The sequence below is a fragment of the Coregonus lavaretus genome, assembly GCF_964263955.1.
Source record: "Coregonus lavaretus genome assembly, chromosome: 32".
Classification (NCBI taxonomy): Eukaryota; Metazoa; Chordata; class Actinopteri; order Salmoniformes; family Salmonidae; genus Coregonus; species Coregonus lavaretus.
The window spans coordinates 11,982,161-11,995,371 of record NC_140019.1 but is presented as its reverse complement, the minus strand read 5'-3'; the positions used below and the strand labels follow the sequence as shown (position 1 = coordinate 11,995,371).

The following is a 13,211-nucleotide window of genomic DNA, read 5'->3' as shown; positions in this document are numbered from 1 at the left end:
GAGTTACCTCTGCTGCAGAGGATAAGTTCATTAGAGTTACCAGACTCAGAAATTGCAGCCCAAATAATTGCATCACAGAGTTCAAGTAATAGACACATCTCAACATCAACTGTTCAGAGGGGACTGTGTGAATCAGGCCTTCATGGTCGAATTGCTGCAAAGAAACCACTACTAAAGGACACCAATAAGAAGAAGAGACCTGCTTGGGCCAAGAAACACGAGCAATGGACATTAGACCGTTGGAAATGTGTCTGGTCTGGAGTCCAATTTGGAGATTTTTGGTTCCAACCGCCGTGTCTTTATGAGACGCGGTGTGGGTGAACGGAGGATCTCCGCATGTGTAGTTCCCACCATAAAGCATGGAGGAGGAGGTGTTATGGTGTGGGGGTGCTTTGCTGGTGACACTGTCTGTGATTTATTTAGAATTTAAGGCACACTTAACCAGCCCAGCGTTCTGCAGTAATACGCCATCCCATCTGGTTTGGACTTAGTGGGACTATCATTTGTTTTTCAACAGGACAATGACCCAACACACATCCAGGCTGTGTAAGGGCTATTTTACCAAGAAGGAGAGTGATGGAGGGCTGCATCAGATGACCTGTCCTCCACAATCCCCCGATCTCAACCTAATTGAGATGGTTTGGGATGAGTCGGACGGCAGAGTGAAGGAAAAGCAGCCAACAAGTGCTCAGCATATGTGGGAACTCCTTTCAGACTGTTGGAAAAGTATTCCAGGTGTAGCTGGTTGAGAGAATTCCAAGAGTGTGCAAAGCTGTCATCAAGGCAAAGGGTGGCAATTTGAAGAATCTCAAATATAAAATATATTTTAATTTGTTTAACACTTCTTTGGTTACTACATGATTCCATATGTGCTATTTCATAGTTTTGATGTCTTCACGATTATTCTACAATGTAAAAAATAGTAAAAATGAAGAAAAACCCTTGAATGAGTAGGTGTGTCCAAACGTGTTACTGGTACTGTATGTGGTAAGCCTACTGTTTGTAAAATACCAAAAAAACGACATCCAGACAGGACCAAAAAAAGACATCCAAAAGACGTCAGCTCATGCTTACTGAAGGATACAAACTTGAAACCACTGATCATGTCAATGGGGTGAAACTCCTGGACAACAGTTGTGATTGTCCAGTCCATATAGTCCATTTTACTTTGTCCTGTACTGTTTTTAGGATGTGTTTTTGTTAACATGACAGCACATTTTTTTTATTTGATTGAGCGCCATTTAGGTTTGCATATTTGATTGGAGAAACGTGCAAAATGTAAAAAGTGTCCCTCTCATTACAATGTCATTGTCACGACTTCCACCGAGGCTGCCTCCCCTCCTTGTTCGGGCAGTTTTCAGCATTCGTCGTCACCGGCTTACTAGCTGCTGCAGATCCATTTATCATCACTCCACTTGTCTTGTCTAATTAATCACACACACCTGGTCCTTATCCCCAATTAGTCATTGTATAAATGTTCCCTCTGCTTCCTTGTCTGTGTGGGTGATAGTTTGTAGTGAGCTACTCTTACCTTGTTGTTGCCAGGGTACCTCCCGAGTGGCGCAGTGGTCTAAGGCACTGCATCGCAGTGCTAGCTGTGCCACTAGAGATCCTGGTTTGAATCCAGGCTCTGTCGTAGCCGGCTGCGACAGGGAGACCCATGGGGCAGCGCACAATTGGCCCAGCGTCGTCCAGGGTAGGGGAGGGAATGGCCGGCAGGGATGTAGCTCAGTTGGTAGAGCATGGCGTTTGCAATGCCAGGGTTGTGGGTTTGATTCCCACGGGGGGCCAGTATGAAAAATACAAAATATTATGTATGCACTCACTAACTGTAAGTCGCTCTGGATAATAGCGTCTGCTAAATGACTAAAATGTCATGTAAATGTAGATATTTCCCCTGTGCCTGAGTGTTGTTGTCACATGCTTGCGCAACTGTTTATCGACTGAATAAACTCTTTGGATGCGTATTACTCTCCTGTGCCTGACTCCTTCTATCACACGCTTCATAGTCATACATTTTATCTCCAGCCTGTAGGCTACAGAAAAGGCCACATACTCTTTTTACCATATCCTATATCTGCTACATTATTGATGTTAGATCATTTTTTTGACGGAACGTTGGTGGAGCGCTGCAGAGGTGCGTCTTTCCAACAGCACCCTGGAGAGGCGCGCTGGGAATGGACAAGCAAAATATTTTGCGCCCCTGCCTTTGACAAAGTGGGCACTGCTTATCAAAGGGTGCGCACCTAAAATGCCCATACGCCACTGGTTGAGAGAAATTGTAATTGTTTTTGGGTAGAATTATGTGAGGTTTTGTGTGTTGTTGTTGGAGGTGCGTCTTGGTCAGTTTAGCTCAGGAAATGCCGCCCTTGTCAATCTGCCACCATAGGTGGCCGCCTACTGGTCGATCTCCAAGGCATTCCTAATCGATCGCCAAACATTTCAGTAAAGAACCGAACGATAAAGCCTTGCGTTCATATTTATATTTATTCGTCTCGCGATGTTGATGGTAGGTGGTAACCCGATTCAGCTGTCCTACGCGCCAGGTAGGCGACGTGTTCCCATTTTGAACCATTTTATGTGTCTGAAGGTACCAACTCTGCCTTCCCGGCGGGCCCGGAGAGCAAATCAAGAGTACTGTTGGCCTACCGCTGGCCAATCGGATGTCTCAGATTACCGTGTCTGCAGTAATTTAGCAGGCATAAAACAAAGCTAAAGCAAGGTTGATACTGTGAGATTTGAAAACGTTGAAAACCATGACTAGAGAGACTGTTAACGAGTACAGCAAAGAGCTGCTGTTTTTATGAGTGAGTTCATGTTTAGGTTTTTACTCAGCATGTGAACACTTTGTATTCAACACTTTTATAAGCCATAAAATGCGTGTTCTTCCCTCTTCCACTCGTGCTACTACCAGCACTGCAGTGGTAATGAATGAGTAGGAAAGTGTATCGATAGGCTTGCGTTGTTATTATTGTGTTGTTTAATATCAAGGAATATTTCACTTTCTCTGTTCATAGGAGTAACAACATGAATTTGTGCATGAGGCAGAAATTATGTGGTGCGACTCCAGTTTTGCTATCAGCTGGAAGATGGTGTCCCTTTTTGGTCAGTGTCAGCGGAGGAGCGCAAGAGGGACGTTGAGAAGCGGACCCTCGGTCTGCTGCCCTCTCCCTCCGCTGAGACTGACCATCAGAAGGAGGCATCATCAGCCCAGATAAAGAAAAAGCAAATTATTTAAGTGTATGCTCACTCAGCTGTGCCTCAGAAGTAATACAACAACTGATCTATTACCTGTATGATCATATAGCCTTCATCACATTTTTAAATATATTTTTTAAATGGTCCGAACAACAATGCAAGTAAAGCCAATATTCGGTGATAATGTATGGGGCCTATAGCCCTACTGCGCAACCTCATTACAACAGTACTGTTTTTAATAGGTTAATGTTGCATAGGCTGATGATGGAGAGAGAGTCAGCGATGGCAGTGTGGAGAGCCTCCGTGACACAGAGAAGAGCAGTCTAAGTTGTGTGACCCGTCTTGAAGCTGGACTTGTTAGGGTCAAGAAGATCATTCTGAGAGAGATAACGAGAGAGTTGGTCAGAGACAGCACGCTCAAGTGTTTTGGAAAGAAAAGAAAGAAGGGATACAGGTCTATAGTTTTTGACGTCAGATGAGTCGAGTGTTGGTTTCTTGAGGAGGGGACGCAGCCAGTGGTCAGGGGTGAGTTAATGAGGGATTTGAGCAATGGGAGAAGGTCTTCAGAGATAGTCTGTAGAAGGGAGGAGGAGATGAGGTCGAGCGGGCAGGTTGTCGGGAGGCCAGACCTCACTAGTCGCAGGATTTAATCTGGAGAGAGAGGGGAGAAAGAGGTCATGACCTGGGTAGTTCTGTGCGAGTGTGACCAGTGGGCTCAATAGGCTGAGTGAATGAGAAGCGGATGTTGTCAACCTTCTTTTCAAAGTGGTTGACAAAGCCGTCCGCAGAGAGGGAGGAGGAGGGGGTGGAGGATTAAGGAGGGAGGAAAAGGTGGAAAAGAGTTTCCTATGGTTAGAGGCAGAAGCTTGAAATGTAGAGTGATAGAAAGTGGCTTTAGCAGTGGATACAGAGGATAAGAAGGTAGAGAGGAGGGAGTGGAAGGATGATAGGTCTTCTGGAAGTTTAGTTTTCCTCCATTTTCGCTCACCTGACCACAGCCCTGTTCTGTAAGCTCACAATGAGTCACTCAGCCACGGAGCAGGAGGGGAGGGCCGAGCCGGCCAGAAAGAAAGGGGACAGTAAGAGTCATACGATGCGGAAAGGGAGGAGAGTAGGGTCGAAGAGGCAGAATCAGGAGACAGGAGGGAGAAGGATTTAGCAGAAGGGAGAGATTATATGATAGAAGAGGCGAGAGTAGTGGGAGACAGAGAGCAAAGATTGCGACGGCGCATGACTGTCTGTATAGGGGCTGAGTGGCTAGGGTTGGAGGAAAGGGAGACAGAAAAGGAAACAAAGTAGTGATCAGACACCTAGAGGGCGGTTGCAGTGAGGTTAGTAGGCGAACAGCCTCTAGTAAAGAGGTTAAGCATATTGCCTGCTTTGTTAGTTGGAGGGGATTGGGAAAGGGTGAGTTCAAAAGAGGCAAGGAGGGGAAAGAGAGAGTTGGAAAGAAATGAATTGAATGCAGACATCGGGAGGTTGAAGAGCGGTGAGCCATCGTCAGGAAATGAGCTTATCAAGGTGTCAAGCTCATTGAGGAACTCTCCAAGGGCACCTGGTTGGCGATAGATGACAATAATGTTAAGCTTGAGTGGTCAAGTGACATCTACAGTGGGGGAAAAAAGTATTTAGTCAGCCACCAATTGTGCAAGTTCTCCCACTTAAAAAGATGAGAGAGGCCTGTAATTTTCATCATAGGTACGCGTCAACTATGACAGACAAAATGAGGAAAAAAAATCCAGAAAATCACATTGTAGGATTTTTAATGAATTTATTTGCAAATTATGGTGGAAAATAAGTATTTGGTCAATAACAAAAGTTTCTCAATACTTTGTTATATACCCTTTGTTGGCAATGACACAGGTCAAACGTTTTCTGTACGTTTTCACAAGGTTTTCACACACTGTTGCTGGTATTTTGGCCCATTCCTCCATGCAGATCTCCTCTAGAGCAGTGATGTTTTGGGGCTGTCGCTGGGCAACACGGACTTTCAACTCCCTCCAAAGATTTTCTATGGGGTTGAGATCTGGAGACTGGCTAGGCCACTCCAGGACCTTGAAATGCTTCTTACGAAGCCACTCCTTCGTTGCCCGGGCGGTGTGTTTGGGATCATTGTCATGCTGAAAGACCCAGACACGTTTAATTTTCAATGCCCTTGCTGATGGAAGGAGGTTTTCACTCAAAATCACACGATACATGGCCCCATTCATTCTTTCCTTTACACGGATCAGTCGTCCTGGTCCCTTTGCAGAAAAACAGCCCCAAAGCATGATGTTTCCACCCCCATGCTTCACAGTAGGTATGGTGTTCTTTGGATGCAACTCAGCATTCTTTGTCCTCCAAACACGACAAGTTCTATTTTGGTTTCATCTGACCATATGACATATGACATTCTCCCAATCCTCTTCTGGATCATCCAAATGCACTCTAGCAAACTTCAGACGGGCCTGGACATGTACTGGCTTAAGCAGGGGGACATGTCTGGCACTGCAGGATTTGAGTCCCTGGTGGCATAGTGTGTTACTGATGGTAGGCTTTGTTACTTTGGTCCCAGCTCTCTGCAGGTCATTCACTAGGTCCCCCCGTGTGGTTCTGGGATTTTTGCTCACCGTTCTTGTGATCATTTTGACCCCACGGGGTGAGATCTTGCGTGGAGCCCCAGATCGAGGGAGATTATCAGTGGTCTTGTATGTCTTCCATTTCCTAGTAATTGCTCCCACAGTTGATTTCTTCAAACCAAGCTGCTTACCTATTGCAGATTCAGTCTTCCCAGCCTGGTGCAGGTCTACAATTTTGTTTCTGGTGTCCTTTGACAGCTCTTTGGTCTTGGCCATAGTGAAGTTTGGAGTGTGACTGTTTGAGGTTGTGGACAGGTGTCTTTTATACTGATAACAAGTTCAAACAGGTGCCATTAATACAGGTAACGTGTGGAGGACAGAGGAGCCTCTTAAAGAAGTTGTTACAGGTCTGTGAGAGCCAGAAATCTTGCTTGTTTGTAGGTGACCAAATACTTATTTTCCACCATAATTTGCAAATAAATTCATTAAAAATCCTACAATGTGATTTTCTCGATTTTTTTTCTCCAATTTGTCTGTCATAGTTGACGTGTACCTATGATGAAAATTACAGGCCTCTCTCATCTTTTTAAGTGGGAGAACTTGCACAATTGGTGGCTGACTAAATACTTTTTTTCCCCACTGTATCTGTTTACCAGGCTGACACCATACATTATTCATATTTAATCACTGGACGTTTAACCCTGTGGTGCTGGAACTGCATTGGCCCTCCAATCAGAGACACACACTGTGTGTGTGTGTGTGTGTTGTGCATTTATGAGATTTAATGATGCTCTAGGGGGTCTTCCAAGAATGCTTTGACACACTGCATGCTGACTAAATAGTTCCTAGGCCCTTGCTCACTAGCCCCTAGTTCCTAGGCCCTCTCTCACTACCCCCTAGTTCCTAGCCTCTTGCTCACTAGCCCCTAGCTCCTAGGCCCTTTCTCCTAATCCATAGGTCCTAGCCTTTTGCTCACTAGCCCCTAGCTCTTAGGCTCTCGCTCACTAGCCCCTAGCCACTCGCTCACTAGCCCCTTACTCACTAAACCCTAGTTCCTGACCTAGCCCCTCGCTCACTAGCCCCTAGTTCTTAGCCCCTCGTTCACTAGCCCTTTGCTCAGTAGCTCCAGAACCTCACTCACTAGCCCCTAGTCACTCACTAGTGCAGATCTTGAAGGGCTGGCTAGGGATCTGAAAGGGATCGTAACTCACCTTGAGAAATCTCCAGCTTCAGACTGGCACAAATGAATGACTCCCATCATCTGAGAAGGTTGGAAAAAACAAGTTTAGATGACGGCACCACAATCATATTCCAAACATCCCTGGCAGAAACTTCCTCTGTATATTCTTACTATTTTTACAGTAACACTTGAAAAAGAAAGAGAGAGCGCGATAGAGGCTGGGACATAAAAAGAGAATAAGATAATAAAATACATTTATATCTCCTTGCAATCTCTCTGAGGTGTTTGAATGAGACGAGCAATGAGATGGGTTTGGCTAAATTGCCTGTTCCTGGTTGACTGATCACCACACAGCCTCCCACAGAACAATAACACATATTCTCAGGGCCACCGTTGATAATAGAGTTGGGATATGCAAAAGAAAAAACATTTCCAATTCACACATGTATATTTGTAAAATAGGACAAACATAAGCACCCACCAAATTATGTATTATTATTATTATTCTTATTATTTATTTATTTTATATTAACACCATCAGTAATATCCTTTAATAACACATTGCTGATACATGGGGGGGGGGGGGTTCTAAGTGTCAGTGAGATGCATCATACACACACACACACACACACACACTGTACCTTGTTGTGAGCTTAATCATAGATTCAGTTTGTTTGTGAGTAGTACAGCAGTAACTGAGTGAGAGAGAGGGGGATGAGCTAGAGAGACGATGGGGGGTTGTGTTCTCTCTCTGTTGTGGCTGTACAGCTCATCACCCTGAAGCTCTATTTTGCTCTTCTCTCTCTCTCTCTCTTTTCTCTTCCTCTCTCTCTCTCTCTCTCTCTCCTCTCTTCCTCTCTTTTCTCTTCCTCTCTCTCTCTCTCCTCTCTTCCCCTCTCTCTCTCTCTCTCTCCTCTCTTCCTCTCTCTCTCTCCTCTCTTCCTCTCTTTTCTCTTCCTCTCTCTCTCTCCTCTCTTCCTCTCTCTCTCTCTCTCCTCTCTTCCTCTCTCTCTCTCTCTCTCTCCTCTCTTCCTCTCTCTCTCCTCTCTTCCTCTCTTTTCTCTTCCTCTCTCTCTCTCTCCTCTCTTCCTCTCTCTCTCTCTCCTCTCTTCCTCTCTCTCTCTCTCTCTCTCTCTCGCTCTCTTTCTCTATCCACCACTCTATCCCCCCCCCACTCTCTCAGCTGGTGTAATTTTCTCTTTGCGTTTGGAATTACATGTCACAACGAATAAGGCAGTCTCACTCTTAACACCAGTGGGGGACTGCGTGTGTGTGTGCGTGTGCATGTGTGCGTGCGTGTGACAGCAGTGCAGTCACATTAATACACCCATAGACTGCTTTTAATGAATGTCTACGTACATAATCTCTTTGTATTCTGAACGGATAGCATGCTGCCTTTGTTCAAACTGTGATGTACATTACATATTCCATTATAAATGACCTTTCTCTCCCGCTCTCTTTTCTCTCTGCAATCATTGAAGGAAGTTGAGGTAAGTTATTGATTTGTCTTTCAAATTGTATAGCTCCATTTTGTAATTCACTATGATACTCTGGTAAGATACAGAGGTAGTTAGAAGGAGAGAAAGAGAGCGAATACGTGCATCTGAAATATTGTTTTGAGATGGAGCTTTCTCACATTGGAAACACAATGGCGTGCAATGCCAGACACTGATGCAGTGCGGTATGTCCCTCTGGGCTTGTTGTAGTGCTGATATGTGTATGTTTACAAGCCACATCAAAACTCTTACTATAAAAGATAAGAGACACAGTAGAGATACAAGACTACTTTAAAATGGCAGCTGTAAGAATCCACTGTAGCGAGAGGGTGATACACCTTGATGTGATAAAGAAGATCCGAAGAGGTTAACTGAGTTCAGGTTGACTGTGGGTGCGTCCCCAATTGCGCCCTATTCCCTGTATAGTGCACTTCTGAACATATGGGACCCATACCAGGTTAAATCCATTAGGCTCCCATTAGTCCACCCTATTCTCTATGTAGGGCACTATTACATAGGGAATAGGGTACCATTTGGGATGAAGTCTGTGTCCTACTTTAGTAAGATCCAGTCATATACCGTAGTACCCTGGAGCCATATACCATTATGTCCGGTATTATCCTGGCTGGATCGCAGCTTAGTGCAGAGCAATGTGTGGAGAGCATGAGAGGGGGATAAGATGAGGGCATAGATAGAAGTAATGGGCTTAAGTCTGGAGCAAAACACTGAATCTGATGGGAGAGAAAATGAGGACAGAGGAGAATAAAGAGGAAGAGAAGTGGAAATGAGAGGAATGGAGAGGGAGTGGAGGGAGGGACCCTGGGGAGCAGCTAATTGGGCCTCATCACCTCATATCAAACTAATGGACTTATTAGCTCAAACCTTAACTCCAGTCATTTGTAAAACAGGAAATCGTAGAGGGAGAGTGCCCATTTATTTTCTTACTAAATTCTCAGATATCTTTCTCTCCTCCTCTCTCTCTCTCTCTCTTTCTCCCTTTCTCTCTGTTATCTTCCTGCTCTCTTATCAATTCAATTCAAAGGGCTTTACTGACATGGGCAACATATGTTTACATTCCCTCTTCCATGTCTCCTCTCCCTCCTCCCTCTATCCACTCTTCCCCCCGTCCCTATCTCCTCTCTTCTCTAATCAAGCGCTCTGTGCTGTAATGAGGGGCAGACAGACCCTGCTCTTAACCACAGTAGGAGGTCTCACAGTGGGTCTGCAACAATCACTCAACCACTCTCCCTCCCTAGTGATGCTGTTAACACCGTCTAGCCATCAGAGTGTTAGTGTGTGCGTGTTTGGGCCAGGTCCAGTTGAGCGAGTTTAGTGCTTATCAGTAGTTCCAGCCCAAACTGTGCCCACTGAGCGCAGCAGCTCAACAGACTGGCCTTACAGAGCTGGCCAGCTCACGGCATCATCCCTGGCCCCACTGTCCCTTTTCTCTATTCAATTGTCCCAACTCTCTCTAACTGTGTCCCATTGTCCTTCTCTCTCTCTAACCTCCAACTGTTTCTTTCTCTGTCAATTTTCCCTGTCCTTTCTTTCTTTCTTTCTCTCTCTCTCTCTCTCTCTCTCTCTCTCTCTCTCTCTCTCTCTCTCTCTCTCTCTCTCTCTCTCTCTCTCTCTTCTCTCTCTCTCTCTCTCTCTCTCTCTCTCTCCTCTCTCTCTCTCTCTTCTCTCTCTCTCTCTCCTCTCTCTCTCTCTCCTCTCTTCCTCTCTCTCTCTCTCTCCTCTCCTCCTCTCTCTCTTCTCCTCTCTTCCTCTCTTTTCTCTTCCTCTCTCTCTCTCTCTCTTCCACTCTCTCTCTCTCTCTCTCTCCTCTCTTCCTCTCTCTCTCTCCTCTCTTCCTCTCTCTCTCTCTCCTCTCTTCCTCTCTTTTCTCTTCTCTCTCTCTCTCTCTTTCTTTCTCTGTTCCCTTCTCTTCTACTCATATCCCTCTATCCCTCTCTCATCCACACATACAATGGGAAAGAGAGTCAGGGGTTCTCAGCGGTTTCCCGTCATTTTCTGTCTTTGTTAGGTCTTTAGAGTGATCTGCCTCTGGGACCATGCTGAGTTCTTTATTTCTAAACTCATGTTGAGCCAAACAGAGTTGAGCTGGGTTGAGGGAGAGAGAGTGAGGGAGAGAGAGAGAGAGATAACAGAGAAGGAGAGAGAGAAAAAGCGAAAGAGGAGAATTTGATATTTAAGAGTGAAGATAAATGTTTTTTGTCCTTCCAGTGGGATTGGTGCTGTTTGTTATTTGAGCTCAGACAAGGTTTTATTCCTTCTGTTATTTACCTCTCTGCTATAGACAATAGACTATGTGTATTGTGTTTGTCTAGAGCGTAGATCTGAGGGCACACCCTAACTTCTCTCCCAAAGACTGACCGATAGTCACTTTGTTATTGCTGAATGTGTCACATAAGAAGCCATATGAAAACAAGTCTTAAAACAGATCAATAATGTACTGTACTGTACAGAACATCTCTAAACCCTCCTCTGTCTCCCTGTTTCATATGGTCTGGCTTTCTCTCTTTGGGAACGTCAGGAGGTGTGTGATTGGTGGCTGGATTGATTTGGAGGCTGGATTGATTTGGAGCTCGCTCCTTGTTCACAGTAGACCCAAATGACACAGAGCAATGATTGATAACTGACAGGCAATATGAAAAGCTAAAGGCAGTGCCTAATGTGGAGGAAATTAGGTCATTTAACAGAGTATATGACAGGTCAGTGGTAGAGGGCAAGTCATGTAAATGCACTGACTGAGTATCTTGATTGAGCAGGTCATATAAATGTCCTGTTTGAACAGTCATAATCTATTTTATACAGGGCCTGGTAAGAGTATCCTATCTATCTGCCCTGCCTGCCTGCCTGCCTGCCTGCCTCCTGCCTGCCTGCCTGCCTGCCTGCCTGCCTGCCTGCCTGCCTTCCTTCCTTCCTTCCTTCCTTCCTTCCTTCCTTCCTTCCTTCCTTCCTTCCTTCCTTCCTTCCTTCCTTCCTTCCTTCCTTCCTTCCTTGCCCTGCCCTGCCCTGCCCTGCTTGCTTGTCCATTTCTTTATTCCTCTCACTACTCCCTATTGTAGTATCATCTCCCTGTGGCTTTATTGGATTTGCCACTGCTACAAAGCTCTCTCTCTCTGTCTCTCTCTCTCTGTCTCCTTATATCTCCCCTCTCTCTCTGTCTCTCTCTCTCTGTCTCCTTATATATCCCTGTCTCTCTCTGTCTCTCTCTCTCTGTCTCCTTATTATCCCTCTCTCTCTCTGTCTCCCTCTCCACACCGCATCTGTTTGCCTAACTCCCATTACACCATGTAAAACCTTCACCTATACGCACTAATTCAATTCAGACTATAGCTAATTTCACCAATGTGTTGCTCTTTCATTATGCAGCCATTTTAATGTAATTACATATCACTGTGTCCTCGCAAAAATACAATCAGAGATGAACAAATGAATAGTGGTGTACCGAACAAAAAGCCCTCATATAATGCGTATTAACTTCTAACATTTGTGCTTGTACAGATATAATTAGCGTTGACGCGGTTGAATAGTCTGTTGGTTTTGAAGAGGCGATCCGGTTGTAAAGAGTAATCTGAGACTCATTCCCAGTAATATTTTCATCTCAATCCGACTGATCTGTCGCCTGTGACAGAGAGATAATCAGGAGAGCGGATCAGGCGCCCGTCAGCATCACTCTTTGAGCCTGTTTCTCTACTGACTGTCTGACTGTCTGTCTTTGATTATGGGTCGGGAGTCAGGACTACGGACTGACTGCGGAAAAATAGAGCTGTTTTCTGCACTTAGGATGACTAGTGTTTTGGAATATCAAACTCTGTTGAACAAGCGGATTAATGGATTTGTTCCGGACTGAGTGACCTTAGATGTCTTATTTTCTGTTTTGTCAATTGTCAGTGCGTGTGTGTGTGTGCGTGTGTGTGTGTGTGTTTGACGTATACGTAACCCTTTACCTCCTGTGTTTTTCCCTCAGGACGACTATTTCAAAAGCTATGGTCCTGCCAAGCCAATCGACCAAGGTAAGCCCGGAGACTATGACTTGTGTGTTACGTATGTGTGTGTGTGTGTGTTGGGGGGGGGGGGGGTTGCTATCGGGAAGGATGGGAGCAGGATGAATGGTGGGGTGAATTTCTTCATCGCTGTAAACACACTTCATTAATGACACACACACACACCTTTGGTTCCAGTGGGCTACCAACCTCTATCTCCTCTGGTAGATGAATGTGATAAAGAAGCTCCAATCACACAGTGGAATCTTTCTTTTACTCAGTTGATCAGTGCTTCTGCAGCAGGCCCAACAGATCAATACAGAGAGAGCGAGGGAGGAAAGGGGGTGGTGGGAAGGAAGACAAAAGAGAAAGAGGGGGGGATTGTGTTAGAGGTAGAGTGCCAAGGTGGCTTGCCTGCAGAAACGTTCACGGCTTCAGATAAATCATTTGCTATGGAGCAAGAGTTTAGAACCTACTCTTTCTTTATTAAAAAGCTGGAGAGCCAATATGAGAGGGAGGGAGAGAATGAGGAAGACCTAGTGAATATAGAGAGAGAGATGGCACGTGAATGGGTCTTTAGCGTCTCTTACAGTCCACATCTCCTCAGTATACTAAGGCCTTCAGGCCTGGGTCTGTAAGTGTGTTAGTAGTAATGGTAGATTTGTAGTCATTAGTTAAGCCTGATTCTGATCCTGATCCTAAGCCTTGGCCTTACTGATCCAGTCACTGTCATAACAGTCTAGTGGAGGATCAGGAGAATCAGCAGACATGAGAAGACAGATAGCAT

The 13,211-nt window shown here is 45.2% G+C and overlaps 1 protein-coding gene across 1 annotated transcript in view; it reads left to right on the top strand.

Annotated features, from left to right (window-relative positions):
- The window catches only part of LOC311107704 (testican-1-like), a gene marked incomplete at both ends in the record, with an annotated part of 184,285 nt that overhangs the window by 148,406 nt on the left and 22,668 nt on the right, over positions 1-13,211 (top strand). The window contains one exon of the mRNA XM_084150223.1: positions 12,409-12,454. Within this exon, the coding sequence (XP_084006349.1) occupies positions 12,409-12,454 (46 nt within the window). The remainder of the gene's footprint in view (positions 1-12,408; positions 12,455-13,211) is intronic.